Source organism: Hippoglossus hippoglossus, chromosome 24 (assembly GCF_009819705.1).
Source record: "Hippoglossus hippoglossus isolate fHipHip1 chromosome 24, fHipHip1.pri, whole genome shotgun sequence".
Classification (NCBI taxonomy): domain Eukaryota; kingdom Metazoa; phylum Chordata; class Actinopteri; order Pleuronectiformes; family Pleuronectidae; genus Hippoglossus; species Hippoglossus hippoglossus.
The window spans coordinates 14,350,966-14,372,250 of NC_047174.1; the positions used below are offsets into that span (position 1 = coordinate 14,350,966).

Genomic DNA, 21,285 nt, shown 5'->3' on the forward strand with positions numbered 1-21,285 from the left:
GCTGAACTGAGGTCGAGGAGGATGAGGATGCTGATGGAACCTGAGTCTGACGATAACAAAAGTGACCAGAACGATCCGGATTCATGATCTGACACCGTCGTTTAATAACTAAATACATTTAATGGTGAGTTTGTGTGAAGAGACAGACATTCATGTGGAGAGCAATCAAAATATTCAAATCAAAATCATCACTGGAGATGTTATTATTATTATTTTGATTTATTTATTTACTTTGGGGGGGGTGGGGGGGTACTTCAGCATAACACTAGAGCAATAGGTGGGGGGGACCCCCTGATTTTCACTGAGCAAGGTAAATGTTTCAAGTCTTTGCTAATGCTACATATACTGTACATACATATGAAAAAAAAATTCACATAACTCTGGTAAAAAAGACAAAAAACACACATTTCCCAAAACTCTTGAACTACATATTCCTTGAATGACGACTCTATAAGAAGTGTGAAAAGGGTGAAATAATAACTTCATCACAGGCTCTATTAGCCCAAAGTCAGTATCTCACTTTGTCTGTGAGGAGCTTCCATTAGACTGACACAGTTTGCAACCACCCTATCACCGAAAACGCTGCAGTCCGATTCTTTTACAGCTTCGCTTTCCGTTTTTGCCTCCTTGCTGGTCAAACTGGCCTGATGGGTGCAACAAAACCACAGCCTCTGGAGGCGCAGGGGCTCTTGCCAGACGGCACGCCTGAAGATGAAATATATGAAAGGGTTGTACATGGTGGAGCTCTTGGCAAAGAGGCAGGGCAACAGGGTGATGAAAGGAGTCATGTGGCTCTGCTCCTGGGAGTGAAACATGCTCCAGAAACTCACAGCCACGTAGGGGGTCCAGGCAATCAGGAAACCCAGGCTGATAGACACACCCATCTGAGATAAGAAGAGCACAAGAGAGAACAGTTGAAAGTGTAACTTCACCCCTAAGTTTTGACTGAATTGTCTCGCACTGGAATTTCAACAGACGCAGCACACACACTTTTGCGACATAAATTTGGAATTAATAAGAGGCTTCTTGCCTCTGGAGTTATCTGACGGCCAAGACCACATTCGTCTCAAGCTGAGATGGCCGTGGTCTTGGCCGTCTTCGAGAGGATGGGCTGGCGTCTCTGAATGGTAGAAGATTTGGTGATTTAGAGGTTTATTTTCAGCAAGGATTTTAAAATGAGAGCAGCTTCCAGATTCCCACTAGCAGTCACTGGTGGCAGGTGGCTGCCCACCTTTGATTAGAGGGTGTTCAACTTTTCAAATATATTAAATATCGTGACGTAGCAACATCCCAAATGGTTGACTCTAGGTTAGGTGGAGAAATACTGTCTTGGACCAAGACGGTTAATACACTGGGTGGCATTATGAGCCATTTTTAACCCATAATGTAGTTTAATAAAATTGATTTTAAATGTAATATTAAATACTTTAAAGGTTCAGTGTGTAAGATTTAGGTGAAAGGGATGTATTGGCAGAAATTGAATATGAAATAATACTTGTGATGTTTTCACTAGGGTGTTTCATCTAAATTGTACGAATTGTTGTTTTCTTTACCCTCTGTATTGAAATACTTTACTTCGGGGGCGGCTCCTCTCTACAGATGCCACCATGTTTTTACAGTAGTCCAAACTGGACAAACTAAACACCTTTTTAGTTTTTATGACAAGGGTGAGGTGAGGGGATAGTCAGCTGCAACAAGAAACCTCACCACTAGATGTCACTAAATTCTACACACTGAACCGTTAATGTATTTCATCAAAAAACATTAATATAATTTCAAGAGCTCAAAAAACACATTGAAGTGTTCAGTTTTCTCTTTTTAATCTGAACAAAAATCTAAGCATAAACTGGACAGAGTCAAAAAATCTCTTTCTTTATGCTACGCTAACCTAACAGGCTGCTAGCCTGCACAGTGTCTTTCCCTGTTCATCATTACACTTTACAAAGACTTATGAGTTCCTCCTTTGAATATTCCACGTCATCAGTATCCTCATCTTCACATCTAGGAATATGAAAGAGATCAAATGATTAGTTTCCAACCTGACCAGATGGTTTCGTTACACAGAACCATCTGAGGAGGCTTTGTTGGAATTTGTTGGAAAAGGGCATATACCTTCAATAATATCCTTGACAGGTGATTGGATGAACCATCTATGACCTTCTAGTGTGTGTTTACCATAGGCCGTCAGCAGGAGAGTGAAAACATCTTTTCCAGCGACAAAAAAACCTTCTTTCATTGCTCTTTGCTATTTTCTTCAGTAATTAATATACGAGCAATATCCATGCTAACCTCTTTGGGAGCCGCCTTTGTTGCTACTGCATATAAAGATGGATGACATGGCAGCTCCCCAAAAGTGAAGCCAAAGCATCTTTATATCTATGTATCTTTAGGTACATCTCATAACTCCAACCTCCTCCATGTCACTTGATTAGAACATTAACCAAACAAAAAAGTCAAATAAATTATAAATACATTTTTCTCAAAGATTATTTCCGTCATTTTCTGTGGTTCTTATCACACTGATGTATGTTTGAGTGTTCTTCCAGAATTTAGGTTTTAATTATTTATTACATCTTATATGAATGGGGTGAAATGTCATGATTGACAGCTGAGACTTACTCATGATTTGTTGAGTGTGTGTATTAGCGGGACCTTGGTACTGTGGCTCCGACCCCCTCCAAATGTGCAAGATGGCAGCATTCATATCCAGAATATTTGTCAGTGATATTTCGACATGTTATACACTTGACTAACTATCAAAATCATAAAACTCTATGGACATTTTGAAGAAGATATTCAGTTTCTCCTATAGATTGTATATAAAAATGGACGACACGTGTCCACTCCCATCCTCTATACAGAAATGAAGCCAAGATATCTGGGAAAGGAATGATGACATCTTGCTATGAAGACGTCATTTGGAGCCAGCGAGGCGATCGGGGGATGGTGCTGCAGTAGCATGGAAGCGTCAGTTTATATAACTATGAGGTGGCACACAGTGGCTATAGAATAGTCTTGGTCAGATCAGAGCGGAACAGCTATAGATTCAAGTTTCCTTGCGTGGTCTGGGAGGAAAGAGCAATAGAGCGAAACAGACCTACAAAAAGCTTTAATTTTCTCACTCAAGTGGTTCCTTAAGTGAAAGCTGCCAAACAAAAAGCACTTAGTACTCCACATCTCTGATCTGTGGAGCATTTAATTCAGCTTTGGCTGAAAGATCCGTAATCAAATGGAACCTATATGGTAAAAGTGAAAATCAATGGCACAGTTACAGATATGCTTTTTTCATTTGTATCCTCAGGGCATTTGCCGTGCACAATGTGTTCACAGGAAACTATAATAATGATCCTCTGACCTTTAGTGCTGCGTCGAGCACGTCGAGTTCCCTGCAGGAACATTTACCTGCAGCCTGACCAAGCTACAACTATAGATTTATGATCAAAGGGAATTAGTTTTTCCAAACCGCTGTAAAAACAGTACTTTAAAAATCAAGTTTGTATTAATCAATTGATTTTCATCTTGGCAGCTTCAATCATCCGCATCATATCCAGCATCGCATTTAGACAACCACAACCTACTACTTCAGTCTTAATAATGAATTCTAAATAGTCATAGCTTCAAATGAATTTGAGAAAAAGCGTCTGTTGTTTCTTTTGTATGTGCTGTCACACTCATGAATACACACACACACACACACACACACACACACACACTCTCTCTCTCTCTCTCTCTCTCTCTCTCTCTCTCTCTCTCTCTCTCTCTCTCTCTCTCTCTCTCTCTCTCACACACACACACACTCACACACACACACACACACACACACACACACACACACACACACACACACAGAACTGCTTATATGAGGTGTACATTGGGGGCTTACATATTACATTAACTTAACATCACATTCCACACCTATCACCTCACACTCACAGGTGGAGTGGTGCTCACTCATGGAATTGTAATGGGTTGGAGTGTGTGGCCCATAATAATCCCAACAGCAGTGTATTCAGTAGCAGTGTCGGTGATTAGTGTTTAGGTGCTTCAGGTGAACGTGTGACAATGAGGAGTTATGGGGGGTTAATGGAATTTAGCAGATAAGATCCATACTAACAAAGAGTGCATCCTAGTATCCTAAGTAATGTGTGTGCAGCAGCATGTGCGACTCATCCTCTGTGTCACAGACCTCTGCTGTAGTCCCCAAACTACAAGATACATAAATGAGCCAAACCGCCACACTGGTCTTCCATTAGCCACTGGTGGACAAAGCAAACTTTCCCAGCTAAACTGGTGCTTAGTCAAACCACTGGTCAAACTCTGACGTTCATTTGGGATCAAAAATTATTGATATTATTTTATCTATTATTTTTTAAATCACAACATAAAAATCATGTTATACTGTAATAGAAGATGCTATATTACGTGTGACCTGGAATATGTTTAAAGGGATAGTTCACTCAAAAATGAAAATTCATTCATTACATCCGGAGGAGGATATCAGGACAGTTAGGCTGCAAACATTGTGTAAAAGTACGCTGTTTCGAGTCAAATTTGAATGTCGGGGCTTACGGACACTTGGATGACACCACAGGAGCAGTATGGAGGCATTTTCAGTTTTTTTTTTTAAGTTTGAAGACATGATCACCACTTACTGCAATTGTATTGGATTTGGCTGCAACGCTGTTTACCCCTGTAACTCTAAAAAGTGTTTTGTGGACTCAAACACGCATAGTGGTCAGTCGATAATGGGTGTATTTGAATTTTTCTGTGAAGTATCCCTTTAAAATTATAAAGCTCTGGAACTTATTACACATGCATGCCTGTTGTCTTTATTTACAATTACTGACTAAGCAGATTTAACAACTATTTACCAGGGATAGAAGTAAAAAATTACATTTATTCTCATTACTCTAACAAAGACTTTCTAATTTTGCATACTTTTTGGAGTATCCACCCACCCATTATCCTCGGGGAGTCGAGGCCTGAAAGAGCTCTTTTCTCAAATACTTAACTTTGCTACATTTAAAGCAGAAATAATTAGAAGTAGGGAGTAAAAACAAAAAGTCACACGATGAAGCCAAATCAGCAGCTGCAGCAGAGGAGAGGGAGCAACTTTACGTTTTGTTTATTTGTCGTGTTCATGATTTTAATGAAGCTCTGTATTTTCTGCTGCTTTATTCTGCTTTTGCATTTCATACATAGGGTTTTCTTGCCCCGTGAGGTTGTTCCAGTCAGTGACAAAAAACTGAAACTGATCATCTGATACTTACCAGGGTGATTTTCTTCTCAACGTTACCATATTGAAAATCATTGCTCTGGATGGATTGGTAGGCTCTGTGCAACTTCCAGGCGATGGCGAAATAGGTGAAGATGATGACCAGACAGGGGAGGAATGTGCAGAGTACGGACAGAGTCAGGATGAAGGTAGAGTTGTTCAGGGAATTCCCGTAGCCGGTCCAGTCGATGGAGCAGGCGAGTCCAAACGGCTCTGGGCCGTAGCTTCCCCAGCCAAGCAAAGGTAACAAGGCCCACAGGCCAGCGTACAGCCAGATCCCACTGATAACCATGCACACTGTCCGCCTCTGGAACTTGATACCTGTACAGGGACCAGAGACATCTTTTTACTTCAATGCTGTACAACCAGCACTGCTCCCACTAGGACACATGCACCTTAACTATATCTCACTCAGTTTTACAACTGATTTAACTGTGCGATAATCATTTGCTATCTGTGCAATTTCAATATCATATACATGCAATACTGTTATATTTTCTTTTCATTGTACTTATTTGTTTCATTTTATACTTCCTTGTGTTTAAGTTGTGTTTTTTACTGTTATTACTTCCTTGGTTAATTATTATTTTCTTAGATAGTTATCAGTTAATAAACACTATTTCATCTTTTCTTATCTTATCTTTAGCATATTATCTACACGGCTTTGTCATTTGTACAGATACTGTATTACAGATACTGTTTAACCCTCATAAAACATTAACAGCAACTACAGCTGGTATCAATTGTGTTCATCACCTCTTCCATTGGCACTGCACATAATCAAGGAGTCCGCAAGTGTTAGTGGAATCTGAAGCAGTATAATTCAGTCAGACACGCAGTGAGGATGGAGGAGGGGCTAATCCGCACACAAACACGGAGAGTTAAATCAACAATACCAAAGCTGAGAGGTGAGGTGGGAGGTTGTACAACCATGATGCTGCATAAATAACCCGGTACCGAGACTGAGGTTTGTAAAATTTGTAAGAGTAACAAACTTGATTTTTCTTTACTGATTCTCCTTAGTTACAAAATGATATCTATGCAGTTCTCTCTATGGTGAGATACAAGGATATATTCAATTTGACAATAAGATTCTTTTCTGCATGTACCCCAGGTCTGAGCATTGAATATGTTGCATGCTTGGTATGCAAAGACAAATAAGCATCACTTTAAATGTCAATTACTGCCTGAGAGAAACAAAGTCCTCAGGGTCTCCAGGACAATCACCCAAGATTCTGATGTAATTTTTTCAGTCTTTTTGATAACATAATCTCAGTGGTAATCCTTGACGATACTCGAGTAAAGATCATGAAGGATTAGCATCAGCAAAGATTTTTGGGTACACAAATGAAAAGGCTTTCTTCACCTGTTGATCTCCAGGTTTCCATCAGAGGTAAATCCCTGTGATCTTTGAAAGAATTGACTATTTCCTTGTACTTTTGATGTAAGAATGCCAAAGGGTAATTAACTGCTCTGATCCCCCCCCCCCCCTGAGAGCCTGTCTGAGATTGCGCTACCTGTCTCGGGTGGACTCCCTGTTACCAGGTACCTGACCATCCCCATCACAGCCAGTGTCATGATGCTGGTTATACTGAAGATCATGCCCATCAGGCTGTAGTAGAGGCAGGAGGCGTCGCCACCGATCCAGGCGTGGTTAAAGGCAGATGCGATGGACAGAGGATACATGCTGAGGGCCATGCCAATGTCCGTGATGGCTAAGTTCACCGTCAGCAGCTCAGGAGCTTTGAGCAGAGTGAGGCGACGGGCCATGCTGACCAGGACGGCGGCGTTCCCCACGACGGATAGGACGGCTGCAAAGATATAAAATAAAAATCATTGTTATTCAATTATTCCCAGTTGGATCCATCATCAACAGAAAGACCGCTCTGGGTCACGTTTGTAGAAAGCCAGCGATCGCTTCTCACACTCTCACCAATCAGCATCCAATTCCATGTGATTAGTGACAACAGCATTTATATCAGATCTGAATGCCAACAGCATCATTAGCAATAATGGCTCCACATCTGCTTCCTGTAACTATGTGATCCCGTTCTCGTCTTTCCTCTCAGCGGTGGTCACTGCTCTAGTCAGCCATCACATGGAACAAGAGATTCAATAATAATAATAACGTGAAGCGAATGTGCTTCCGTAATGTGATCGACTGAGACACCTTCAATAGGGATTTCGTGTACGGAGTGTTTTTGTTGTCAATAATAACCTCCATCATAGGTGCAGATTTATGTTACTGCCAGTGGGTGCTCTTCACAGTTGAACACACAACCCCCAAATCCTAACGCTACCCATAGGCCCCAACAACCATTAGATATTCCAATTGGGTTCGTTTTCACTCGAGATTCGTTGTTTCCTTCTTAAAGGTGCGAGATTGGATGATCTGTCATGACACTGATTGGTTGTTAGTGTTTGGAACAGGTGACTGACGGACAGAGATGGGAAGTTAAAAAACACAACTACTTTGTTACTGCACATAAGTAGATTTTTACTCTTGAGTAATTGTTTTTCTGATGATGTTTTACTTTTAGTTCCAGCATTTCAACACAAATATCTGTATCTCCTTACATTTTCAAAACAGGCAAATTTTTTTTGTTATATTTGTTTTGGGGAGAATTCTCTTTTTTTATTTTGCAGCAATACAATGATCATGTTATCTAAATTTTTCTTGTTTTAACCTGTTTTTAGTTAGTTGTTTTTTATTTTATGTGAAGTAGTGGTTTGAATTTAATAGTCTTTAAACTTTACTAATTTGAGTCTCAGTTTGCTTTGTATATACATATAAATCTAGTACATTTCAGAGTCTGTGCTTTTATACTTGGGTAAAGAGGTTGAATCAGTACTACTCGTTTTTTTTTTTAACTCAAGTACCTGTACTTCTACTTGACTGAAGAATGTGTGTACATTTGCTGGCAGAGAAAAAAGTCTGGACTGTATGCTGGCACATGTGGGTGCTGGGCATCCTCTGTGGGTCCTTGATCCACGAGGCACCCACAGATGACACCTATGGTGCCCATACGACAGCAGTTCTATGCTGCAGAGACCAGTCAGGATTAAAACGTGGTGATTCACAGTGAAAAACAATAAAACCTGACTCAATGTCTCACAAGGATTTTATTTATGGTTTAATCCTGTCCTTCTTAAATATTACACCTGTAGACAACAGACAACGAACCTTGGTTCTGCTTGAGGTTTATTGTATCCTATATTCTTCACAGCACTGAACCACTTTTACAATACTTGTGTACCATCTTTTGCTATTCTGCTGAACCTCAGGCGCTGTGGGCTTCCCCTCCTCCCTTCGTTGTCACACCACGCTCGGTCAACTCCAAACACTGTCAAGCTCTGAGTGGTTGCGTAGAGGCTGGCTGCTTGTGAGATATTGAGCCTGGCAGAACCAGCGATAATGAATTTTCTGCTGTTTACCGTTTCCCATGGTTGGCCCCATACCACAAGAGACACTTGTATAATAATATAATATGTATAATTTTGTGCTATGTATAATCCACACTTACATAGAAAACGGGTGGTTGTTATAATGCTGAAATTAAAAAATATGAAGTCTGATTAGATTACTGGGTTCCAAAAGTTTATACTGAATCTCGTCTTCAATTTTAAGCAGATAACAAATAGTCCGGAAAGTGATTTCTTTTATTTTTGTGCAGCAGAGTGCATACAGTGCATGGGACTCTAAAAATAGGAACAGTATGGGACCATTAATTACAAATTTACTGCTGTTGTCCATTCCATTAAAGAGATTGGTCCGCGTGCTCTGGGTTCAAACCATAATTCCTCTCTCTGACATAAGCTGATGGGAATTTGATTGATACAACATGCAATATTGTCCTGGCAGGTGTTCCTTTTTAAATAGTCCCTTTAATCTGTGAAAAAGCATGTGAGACGTTTGTCCTCATGGAGGAACCATAGAACCGTGTCATTCATAGCTTATTCATGACCTACACAACAATAACACAATAAGACCTCGGTGCACACACGTCAATCAGCAGGAATATGATGACATAAATAAATGCTTTGACCTTGACAGTGATTGCTGAACATGATGAATCTGTTTATTGTGCATTGTGATATTTCAACATTTAGCTCCTTGGATGATTTTGTTATCGCAGCTGATGTGAAAGAAATTGTCACGGTGACCACTGTTGCACTGTGGGAAACAGCGGTGACACATTCGTTACAGTGCATTCACCCTCACACGTAAAGATAAGGAAAATAGTGACAGCCTATCTACTGTTGTCGTATTTGAGGTATTTGATGTGATGTCAGACAAGAGCTTACATTTCTATTCACATGTCGGCAGCTCTATATTTTCTTTAATCCGACTGCATCTCCTCAGCTGATGGAGTGCTCTTTCATCGGCCCTGCTTCTGTCACCTCACAGACACCTGCCACCTGGACTGATGACACTCTCACGCTACCCTGCTGCACTCCAGCTGCATTGGGGATTTACACAACATTAAATAATGTATATAACATCAAATAAAGACAAATTAAAACCAGATTTTAAGGATTAGACATGATTCCGCATGACTTACAGGCAGATTAATTAATCAGATAGAAAATGCACTGAGAAGAAATTTGTTGGTTTTCTTGCACACTACAAGGACAAAATCAGACCACTACAAGCCCATAGATACACATCCAAAAGGCAAGTCTGTAGGCCATATCCAGCACATCATGAGGGATTTGTCTGACCAGCTGATGAAAACAACTCCAGTATTAAATCAGATATTTCTTCTGCATCATATTGTATAGATCTTCAGCTGAACAAAACCTTGAAAAGAGATCGTGAGATCACTGGTCAGCTACGGGCAGCCAGGGTAAAATCTAAATATGGAGAAGCAGCACAGCACTGGAACCATCTTCCATTGAATTTGTTTAAATGCCTGTAACTAAACTAGTTTACAAAATCTAAAGCCAGATTTTATTTCAAATGTCTCTCTATTTACCTTGTATTATTCAAATCCTTCAACTTATTTCTTTTTAAATTTTTATACAGATTTATCCTTTTTATTTATTTCACCTCTCTCCATCTCTCTTATTCTGCTCATCAACATGTCTTCTATTTTGCTTCAACTAGCTTCAAATTTAGTCTCTGTGTTGTTTTAATGTCCCTGTACAGCACATTGAATTTAAATCAGTGTATGAAATGTGCTTTATAAATAAAACTGCCCAGTCTTGCCTCCGGTAAATGCGGATTTTTACATAATATAGTGATTTGTGGCTGGTGTACAGATCCAACAAAAAATATACTGTATGTATATGTTTTTATTCATGTTGAGTGAGACCAAATTGAGTTGTGTAACATTCTTTGTCTGTATATTTACAGTATTTTTGTGTTGGCTATGCTTTATGCATTGAAATATTGACTTTACTACAGTGGCGCAGTAAGAGTCGTTACCAGATGCCTCCAGTAGGGGGAGTTCATTAGCTCCAGCTGCGTCAAGCAGAGAAATGTTTGCGTCATTGAAGTAAATGAATCCCACTGTTTTCAGGTATGAGTCCGTTTTATTAATCAATTAAATGAATTAAAGTGTTGTGAAGTGACACATTTAGTCTGTGAGCGTGTTTGTGTTCTGTGAAGTAATTCAGGCTTTACAGCACACTTTTAAAATGCTAACTGTACTGACCACAAGGTAACTAGCTAGTGGTAAATTGAAGCTAAACTAGTAGCTAGCTAGTTATTGTTGTGTAGGTTGTGTGGTTTCTGGCAAGTTTTATTACTGAAGTGTGAGTCTATACATTTGTGGGTTACATTATTACACAGTATGTAGATTTAAGTTGGCTAATATTTTGTGATACTGTTTTTAATTGTTGCATTAGTTTGTTTAGTAAAAATTCATGTGTGTACCATTTAGCCTACTCTATTATTGGCATCTCATAATAGTCATACAAAACGTAAAAAATGCCAGTGTTCACTGCTTATTAATAATAATCATGATTTATTTATTTATTTTCTAAGACATTGCAATCCAGCTTTACTAATATTTTGTGATACTATTTAAGTTATTGTATTTGTTAAATATATTGGGAGTTTAAATGTAAATTTCTGTGTTCATTGATCAATATTAGCCTGTTTAACTGCTGCTTGTTTATTTTGGACAGCAGTCCCGCTTTGTCATATCATATTACAGTGCAGAGCTCCTTTAGCATAACTTTGTGAGATTTACATGATTTACCTTTACCTTGAATTGAAAAACAAGTACCAGTTCTCTAAACCCTCTATAACCTAATGTTCTCCTTTTATACGTGTGCGGTCTGAATTTTGCTCTACTGCTCTGCATGAAATACATCTACATTAAAATTCATGAGGACCACATGTGCAAGTAATATTTTTTTTCTAAAAGGAAAGAAAATCTGTAAATTTCCTTCACAGCTGGAAGTGCAGTGTATAATATATGGTTGAAGGACACAGGCTTTTTAATGTAGTCGTCGGCTGTGCTTAAGTGCACCTGTGCGAGTGAGCTTCAAGTATGTGAGAATATGAAATTGACTGGCCAGGGGTCAATCGCAATCAGACAAACTTCCTGTAAAGGCCAGGTTATAACGTTCGTGACTTTTTCCAATGCAGTGAAATATAATGTCAAAATAAAGTGAATGACCATGTGGGGGTTCTCTGGTAGTGCAGATGGTAGACCACCACCTGTTGGTTATTCATCATGATATTTTTTTCATATTCCAGTTATCAGAATATGAGTGTATTGCGTAAAGGCTGTAAAACCAAACCAAAGTGCTGAAAGAAGCTGGCGCTAAGTGCTGTATTACACAAACAATATAATTTGACTTACTTAATTCAATGTCAATATCAAAATATAGATTTATGCAGATTTTAGCATCTTTGGCTCATGTGTCTCAACTGCATGGGTATTTTTGGATGTATCCAGCTGTTGATTTTTCTTTTACCTTTCACTCCAGATCACTCAGCCGGCAGTGGGCCGATGCTGTCGCTATGGCGCCGGGTCATTTAATGTGGTTTCGCTCGTGACGAAACCGAGGGAAGTAGGACGACATTGACTGGAGTGTAAACGTGAAAAGTGATGAGCCGTTCAAGGAAAGCAAAGCGACACCAGCAGCAGAGGAACTGAGGTGATGGATCATCAATTTGAGGTAAAAAAAAAACACTCACACACACGCGCACGCACACGCACACACACACGATCATGACACCTTCCAGGTTTCTGATCCCCTTCCTGAGTGTGTCTGATTCAACACTTCACTTAATCCTTTTTTTTAATTGACTGAGCCACTCAAACAGTCCGAACATTTTGCTAGATTGTCCATCTGATGACTGCATAAGCAAGAGCAGTATTCCAATTTAATTGCAAGTGTCTTTCTGAGGACAGACTTTCTCTCAGTTTCATCTTGTTGATCATCCTTAACCATCAAATGTTTTTGTCTTACTGACCAACCACTTCATAGAGAATGATCGGACGTTTAAACTGCACGGTATCCTGTCTTCTTTTTTTTTTTTTTTTTGAAGAGTACTCAAGCCACCATATCCAGGTTTCTTGACACAGGCTCATGCAGGTTTCAGAAGCGAGGATATAATCACAGAAATGAGGATGTGTTCAAAAACAAAACAGGGTATATCCAGATAATATCCAGGATACTTGTGTGTGTATATCCATCTACTGTATTTCCGCACATACCATCTTCATTCAGCTCAAAGTCACTATTTGATTTCAAACACTGTTACCTTGAGACAAACATAATGGTTTGGTAGAGTGGGTCGGTGATTCAATCTCAGTCTCCCCCATTACGGGTCCTGAAGTGTCCTTGGGCAAGATACTGAATGCAAAATTGTCCCTGTCGGCTGTAACCCTAGTGTGTGATTAGAGAGAGTGCTGCACATAGATGCCCTGTAGGAATGTGTGTGTGTGAATGGATGAATGGCAAAACTGTACTAAGAAAAGCATTGAGTGGACATTGAGACTAGATAAACCCTATAAATACAGAGCATTTAGAAAATCTTATAAAGTATGTCACTGTTTGAAGTGATGATACAATGATATAATGTGTTTGTTGTAGAGACTGTGTCATCTAAAAGAAACACACCATAGCCCCACCATTAAACTGAGTTTCTTTTCAGTTTTGATGTTATAGAAACAAAATATTACGCAAATAAAAATATATTACATTCATAAAATTGGCAGCTCATACGATCGCAACAGGCAGATTGAAGTGAACTGATATCATGCTTCCAGATTTTATATTATGACATCCAGTGACGAGCGCAAGCAAACCAATACTCTCTCTCAGAGGCTTATTTAAATGCATATTTCTCATTAGTCACTATCAGGTTAATGCCTGTGTCACTTACTGCTACAGTCAACACAAATTGATATTGAAACAATTAAGCACTGTACTTACCAATTACGACCAGATACATCCCTGCCCAGAAATCAACAGTAGGTGACAGTTTGGACGTGTATCTATCATCCATGTTTGACCAGTCAGTGGTAAACAAAAAACACACGGACACAAATTAAAGCCTAGTCTCTGTTGTACCCGCATGGAAATTCTAAAAGCCAGAGTGTGTTGCTTCCTGTCTCTTCATATTCTGTCTGACACCTAAAACACATGCACCAAATCCAGAAGCCCCTCCATCCTGCTATACACCAACTGCAAACACACACACACACACACACACACACACACACACACACACACACACACACACACACACACACACACACACACACACACACACACCTAATGCAGATTATAATTACTAACAATCACTTCACAGTACATTTCGCTCATCCATTTAAAAATACACCACTTACACACACACACACACACACACCCACATGCACACCCACTCAAAATGATATAATTACAAGATATGACCTTGGCTCTAGCAAAGTACAGAAAAAGTTAATAATTAAAAACATAAATTGCCTTTAACTCTTATGTTAATTTACATGTAAAACTGCAAGTTACTAAAAATGTTAATCGGCTCTGCTCATAGCACCATTTTGTAGCTTGAATGAAAAGAAAGAAGGGATGTAGGCTTCATGTTGTCTGGTGCTTTAGATTGAAGATTGAATTGAAGGTGAAATATAATGGGATTGATAACTTAGTCAGGAGGATTTATGGGGCTAACCAGGTCATTGTGTCTGTCAATGATTATAATGTTTACAATACATACCTACATACATTAAAAACGACCTGTGTTGTACAGGTCGTTTTTTATTGGCAAGAAGAAGAGTGAAACAAATATGGTCAATGATGGAGTGAGCTGTGTTCTGAAGTAATCACTGACTTTTAATTTTTACAGTTTTTCTGAATTTCTAAAATGCCTTTCTTGAAACGTCCGCTGCTTTTCTCAAAACAATAAACACAAACCCCAAATTTCAAGCTACACTCACAAAACCTTTGACTTGTCTTGCAAAAATCAAACAATTGATTCAAAACTATGTTATTTTTTACCCAAAACCAAACACTGCTGCCAGCTAACACACAGCCATCCAATGCATAAACACTACACAGCATCCATTGACGTGAAGGGGGCTTCAGTGATACACTTTCCACCGCCATGCTGATATAAATTCTTCTATAGGGTTTAGGAAGGGATAGTATGGTGGAAGTTGTATTCATGTATTCTTTGACCACAGTGAAAGCTCACCTTCACTCACATAAAAATAACGGAGCGCAATTTGTCAGTTGAGAATCAGAATTTTTTTTTCATTTTCGTAAACATTGCGAGATAGGGCGTTTTTCAGAGAATATTTTGTGGATCTTGATGAAAAAATTCAGGCATGTTTCGGAAATTATAATCTATGGTTGTGTGAAATTTGTTGCAGCTTAATTCAATTGAAGGGGACTGTTGGGCCTTAGCAGAGGTGTACACTTTCTAGTGTTTGACTGAACTTACTGCCTTGCTTACTCCAGGGATGACTGAACCATTGACCCTGCTTAATGTAGCCTGCAGCGTGTCTTTACCTTGCACCCTCTCCACATTTTTGCACCTCTTTATGTGTGAAAAGGCTAGTGAAAATGTCAGAGATCAGGGTGTAGCTGCTATTATCAAATACCATCAACATATTGTCCTATGTGTTCATCTGTCGCATTGCAACTTGAAGGTCTGTGCCATTAGTAGAAGAGTGACGAGCGAGAACATGCCTTTCTCCGTTTGTTTCAGTAAGCTGTACGAAACATACTGTTTTCAAGGCTCCTTTTCCAAGAACCTCTGAAGCTTCTGTTCAGTGTACATTTCAAGTAGAGCTCATAGTGCACATTCTGTCATTGTGTTAAAAGCAGTCATAGCATGACATATAATACCAGGCTTTGCTGATGGAGGGAGAAAGAAGGGAATGTTGCATTTTTCAGTTTTCTTTCCTCTCCTGAATATGACATGCTATACAAATTGGTAAAACAGCATTATTTATTGCAGTTATATGGGGCTGATGTTTTTTGAAGATCCCTATTAAAACAGCTTAAGCTTGGCATACACTGTGTGACATTAGAAATGTTGTTCAAGGGATAGTTCCCCCAAAAAGCAAAATTCAAACATGATCTACCCACCACGATGCCGATGGATCCCAGGAAAACAGGATGTGTTGGCTGCTTCCTGTTCTATGTAGGGAGGTTGATGATAATGTGGGTATCACCTGGAGTGATATAATCAGCCCTTCAATATCAATGCATGACTCAACCACTCACAGTAACAGGCATACATGAGGGTTGGTGTTCATACTGTTACCAAGCCGAAAATAACTCTTCCTTACTTGTGGCGAGGCTTCCTAATGGCATTCACATCAGCCTCAGATGTACTATGTGTTTAGTGCTAATCAGCAAATGGCTGCATGCTAACATGCTAAACTCAAATGTGCAAATGAGGATCATTTTTCGTACTTAGCATCAGTATAAGTGTTACTATGCACCACTGTGCCTACAGAGTTGCTAATTTAAATGTTCTCAATGAATGATGGCGACAGTGAGGATGATGATGATGACAGTGGCATATTCTGCATGTTTTCATTTCAGGTGTAATGATAGTTATTATTGACCAGTATTCAAAAGCTCATAGTTGAGTCGGGAAAGAAAGAATCTCTCTCTCGCTCTTTTGTGAATCACAGATTCCTGCCAAAGAGCTCCCTTTAATTTGAGGTACCTGCTCTCAGCATGAGTAATGACCTTCAATTAATATCCATATGCACTGCAACAATTAATGTAATCATGCAGAGAGGCATCAGCATCATGTCAGTAGTGTATTAAATTATGTAAATTTTTCATAGCAAAATGAGGGTTACTTTGATATACTTGGGATCCTGGTTTATAAGAAGACACACTCAGCCATAAGGAGATTGAATGTCTCAGGAGATTAACAGAGGGTTCTTTGCTGATATTCATACTGCTATCAGGCCCATAGGGGTTTGAATGCAAAGCAATATTTTAATCCCTTTGACAGTGAAGACAGATGGAGGAAATCAAACAGCCTTCCATCTTTATTCAGTTGTTTAAACAGATGCTTTTCCTCCAACATATTTCTGCATGAAATTAATGTTTGCATGTTGTGCACTGTAGTCTTCATGGTTTTGTTTTTTCACTTTAGTTGAAAAAGTATTTTATAGAAACACAATTTGCTGTTGTAAATAAAAATGCACTAAACTGAGCGTGTCTCTGTCCAGGCTAGCATCATTTTGGATTTTGAAAAATAGGTTTCTGATTCTGCCACCATCAGAGATTGCAGCCTGAAATTTGTTCTCCTGCAACAGAATTTTTTGATATCCTGCTGTTAAATGTCAGCTAGAGCTCTTCAACCATCCACCTCATAGTCTCATTTGACAGTGGCACAGCTTTCCCACATTTCATCAGTTGCTGGAGTGCTTGTGCAATTAAGTGTGTCTCTTACTGTTTTGTGATCAGACGGCACTTAAACTTACAATAGGTAACTTCGGCCGCTAGGGGTCTCTCAATAATAACAATAACAAAGATTTAGTTTGATGACATTGTGAAGCAGTGTGGGATCATGGGAGTTGTCTTCACCACCACTGCAAATGAGAATCTACCTGATTCTGGCACAAATCATGTTCACAGATAAGGTCATTTATTAAATTTGTATTTATCTGATGCAGCACATGGCAACGAAAAATCTAATTATAATAACAATGATTTTATTTGTATATAGCACCTTCTCTAAACAACCGTTACAAAAAGGACACAAATAAAAAAAAACAAGAATACAAAACATCATAGACAAGAAACAAATTAGTACGATGTCATTTAAAATGAATACATCAATTGATATAATGATTTCTCTGGGTTGGAACATTGTTGAAAACATTTTAGATAATCCAAGAACACAAGTCAACAACATTTTGGTCCCCTGTCACCGTCTATTGGTACAAAGCTGGTGTGGGTGGAAGTGGTTGTTTATTAGACACATCTGTCTATAGATATGCACTTTAAAAACAGCACATCTTGTGATTCTAGAAAATAATTGGAGAACCACTGATTCAGAAAAACTAATCAGTATTGATTAACCTCAGATTTTACAGATCAGTACCAAAGGTTAATGCTGTCATGGGGAATATCGATGATCAATATCGGTTCAGTTTTACCACCAAAATCACATAAAAAAAATGTAATATTTAAATCATAGCATCAGCTCACACTTGAAATAATATGTACTGGTATCATGGTGCACATTGTCTGTTTATTGCTCCTATGTTGAAAGTAATGGAAGGAGTACAATACTGAATCTTTTTGATTTATATTTGATGTCCATGTGCCGTTTTCATTTAATTTTATAGTTATAGGAGTTGATTATAATCCGAGTTGTCATGTGGCGTAAAAAGGAAAAGAAAAATGATGGGATGTTTGACGAGGTATGAAACAGGCTATAAGCGAAAGTCAGTCCTGTCAGTCTATACTAGAGAGGTGTATGAAAAATGGTCAAACGGACTGGGATCAATAACAGGAGTGACAGGTGTGAAAAGGGAGCAGTGATCAGAGCATGTATATACAGCTGCACATTCATCAGTCCATCAACCAATTCATCAATGATTCATGACATATGTATTAACCTGAATAAAAAGGTGACTCAAGAATTGATTTTAATTGAGATTGACAGTCAGAGCGACAGGAGTCAGTCTAGGTATATCGGTATAAACACAGCTAATCTATAGTTAAAAGTATTTTCAAGAGTTCCTGCTGTGAGGTTTCCATCGAGTACTTCTAACTTTATGGAGCAGTGGCTTATTATTTGTTCATGGATCAGTCATCAGTATTGGGTCAATTAGCACTTACTCACCCGCCTCTGTCTCTTTCCTGCACGATGGATTTAGAACTATTGATCTCTGAACCGATCTGTTCTGAAATTAAACAGAAACTAAATCACTCATCTAACAAGCAGTTTCAGATGAGTTCACAGCTCGATCGCTCATGTTAATTCTTTACCTGAGGGTCAAAGCTATGCAATATACATCTTGGTTATGATGTAAAGCATGTGTGAAATAAACCATAATTGATTCTATTTAGTTCAAGTACTGCAGTCCCTATATTTGTTTCCCATCAGAATCCCTTGAAGTGGGAATGAGTGTGTTGAAGGACCATAGTGGTCCTGAGCTGCATCAGATCCAGCCATGGCTTTAGCCTCAGTTATGCCCAAATCTCTCAGGCAACGCAAAAGAGGATGGGTGCAGTCTCTGAGTGGTGACGGAATGTTAGCTCGATGTCAGCAAACATTTTAAAAAGTTGTAAAGCTATGTAATTGTAAATGTAACAAATCAAGAGCAATACACTGCCATCCCGACCAATCATATACTTCAGCCAGGTGTCTGTGTGGGCGCAGCTGTAACCTGACTCTCAAACTGAACCATTGTTTGGTTTGTTTGCTGTGTGACACCATTTTTTTTATAGTTTGAACTTTCTGACCAATTGCAAAAAGTTGGGACACAAAAAATATGACCAGAAAAAGAATGGGAAAATAACTTTATTTAAATATGCAGATTTTTCAAAACGTAAGAAAATACAATCGCCAAATTAACAACACCTTGATGTCTGATCATGCACGTCCTACAAAGCATTCAATGTCAAGTATAGGTAGATGTGTTTAGTGCACTCTGTAAATCACACTGTGACACTAGAACTAACAAGATCAAATTTAAACAATGTAACAAAGACATGAAGCTTATTTTGGACCATGGTCCAGACTTTCAGGTGTGAAACCCTTCTTTGAGAATGTGTTTTGTACGGAGGTGCCAAAGGTAAAGCTACTGAATCTGATAAGAATTTCCTGACCGACCTCTCAAACTGTGTCAGCATTGGCCTTGCAGGTCTAAGATGGTTTGAAACACTAGGTGGCGTTATGAGCCATGTTCAAGCCATAAAATGGAGATTTTTTTTAAACAAGTTTGTTAAGAAATATGATATGAAAACCACCATTAATGATTTTTGTCACAGTCAAGTTATATCTGTTTGTTTACAGCTCAAAAAACACATTTAGGTGTTCAATATCTCTTTAATGTTTACTCAGACTCTAATAAACCTCTGGCTCACAGGACCAGTGCTGATGAAGTTGGGGTCCAGGTAATCTGAAAAGACTTAAACTTGGTCCCTTCAGCCTGGGAGTTAACATTTTTGGCAATCAATGAACCATATATTCATGGCACCAACATCGACAAGCTACAGGCAATATTGAGTAAGACATGTTTATAGGGAATTGCACTGACCTGACAGACGGGAATTCATCCGTAAATGTCGTTTTGTGGATCTGATGAAGTGACTTGAATGATGACACAGATTTTCCTCTTTTCACAGGCTCAACAGCGTTGGCTACTCAAGGGGCTCTTAGACCAACACATGAGGTGAGAATTTAAGTACATGTGTTTATTTTAGATCAACTGCTAAAGCTAGAATCCAACTTAGTTTCCTTGTTGGCGAGGTCCTCTTCTATGGACAAGAGGCCGTATTGTGTCCAAGTGCCCTTGATGGGATGTTATCTCATGTATTTATCTGCTTTTTCAAAAATATCTGCCTCAACTCAAAAGGAGAAAAAGTCTCATTTCAGTCTTAACAGGTAACCAATGGGAATATAAGCAATAAGGACAGGTATAGCAGCAATACCTCTCTTAACAAGCAATCCTTGTGAATTATACATTTAAGACATTTATCACAAAGCCTAGTAATGTACGATGACGCCCAATCGTACCTGCTAAATATTTCTCGAGCAGCAGAGAACATGGATTTGAATGAAACCACATTTCAATAATGCAGCTTCTTCAGGAGGTTTTGGTATAGTGCATTCTCCGCTCTCTGCTGTGTGTGGAAAGTGGAAGTCATGTAAGAATATGAAATCAAAAGAGTTGTAATGGAGGGTCATTCATTATTCAGTGACCTGTCATCTCAAACAGAAACAGTGAGGCGGAGATAGCTGTAGTCTGGGTGTCTCAGTGATAAATAGCACGAGGCCGCTGCTTATATGGATGTCTACACATTGTAGTGTTAGGTGAGATGATTAGCTTTTTGAGATATTACAAAAAAACAAGCTCCTGTTTTGTAGGAGCTACGTTTTTTTTTTCAACTTTCGAGTAATAAAAAGAGGCACAAGTCTAAACAAGGTGTGCTACATTCAGCAACTGCAAGAGTTTGACCTTCTGCTCACTTTTCATACATTGGAACTAAAAGATTTCTGAAAGATTTCATCTTCATCACATCTTCATACCTAAACTTACATATTTACATGAGAAATACAGATGAGAAGCCAGATCCACTGCACTTTTGTCTTCAAAAAGGCCTTGAATGATTTCTCGGTTGAAATAGTATCGGTCTCATATCCTGTCGATGGATTGTTTCTATCCAAAGCTTCACTACAGAGCATGGAGGGAAAAGATGGATTAATAAGCCTTTAAAACAAGTCAGGGTATCGCCACTAGAGAGCAGGATTGCTCATTTTATTTAGTGTGTTCACTCATAGTACATGATCATGTACAAGTTTCCACCATGATATTGCTGAATTATACAAGTTATACACTCTT

The 21,285-nt window shown here is 38.9% G+C and overlaps 1 protein-coding gene and 1 long non-coding RNA gene across 3 annotated transcripts; one reads left to right on the forward strand and one right to left on the reverse strand.

Annotated features, from left to right (window-relative positions):
- Positions 1-251: 251 nt before the first annotated feature.
- opn8a (opsin 8, group member a) lies at positions 252-13,949 on the reverse strand. Of its 2 annotated transcripts, none has more exons than XM_034579559.1 (4): positions 13,673-13,949; positions 6,793-7,086; positions 5,271-5,596; positions 252-884 (listed from the first exon to the last, which is right to left on the reverse strand). In XM_034579559.1, exons 1-4 carry the CDS (start codon positions 13,743-13,745, stop codon positions 498-500), a joined length of 1,080 nt encoding a protein of 359 aa, XP_034435450.1. In that variant the 5' UTR covers positions 13,746-13,949; the 3' UTR covers positions 252-497. The 2 variants fall into 2 exon arrangements, with proteins under 2 accessions (XP_034435450.1, XP_034435451.1); XM_034579560.1 differs by lacking the exon at positions 13,673-13,949 and adding an exon at positions 9,581-9,731.
- On the forward strand, positions 10,746-20,116 carry LOC117758152. Its single transcript, XR_004613239.1, has 3 exons — positions 10,746-10,797; positions 12,218-12,409; positions 20,069-20,116. It is a non-coding gene; the product is annotated as an uncharacterized LOC117758152 (long non-coding RNA).
- Positions 20,117-21,285: the final 1,169 nt, after the last annotated feature.

Bases quoted from the DNA above. Each gene is read 5' to 3' on its own strand.
- opn8a (XM_034579559.1), bottom strand. From the start codon at position 13,745: ATGGATGATAGATACACGTCCAAACTGTCACCTACTGTTGATTTCTGG. The intron at 7,087-13,672 runs GTAAGTACAGTG...ATATCTTTGCAG, and splicing joins GATGTATCTGGTCGTAATTG to CCGTCCTATCCGTCGTGGGG. The intron at 5,597-6,792 runs GTAGCGCAATCT...GTCCCTGTACAG, and splicing joins AGGGAGTCCACCCGAGACAG to GTATCAAGTTCCAGAGGCGG.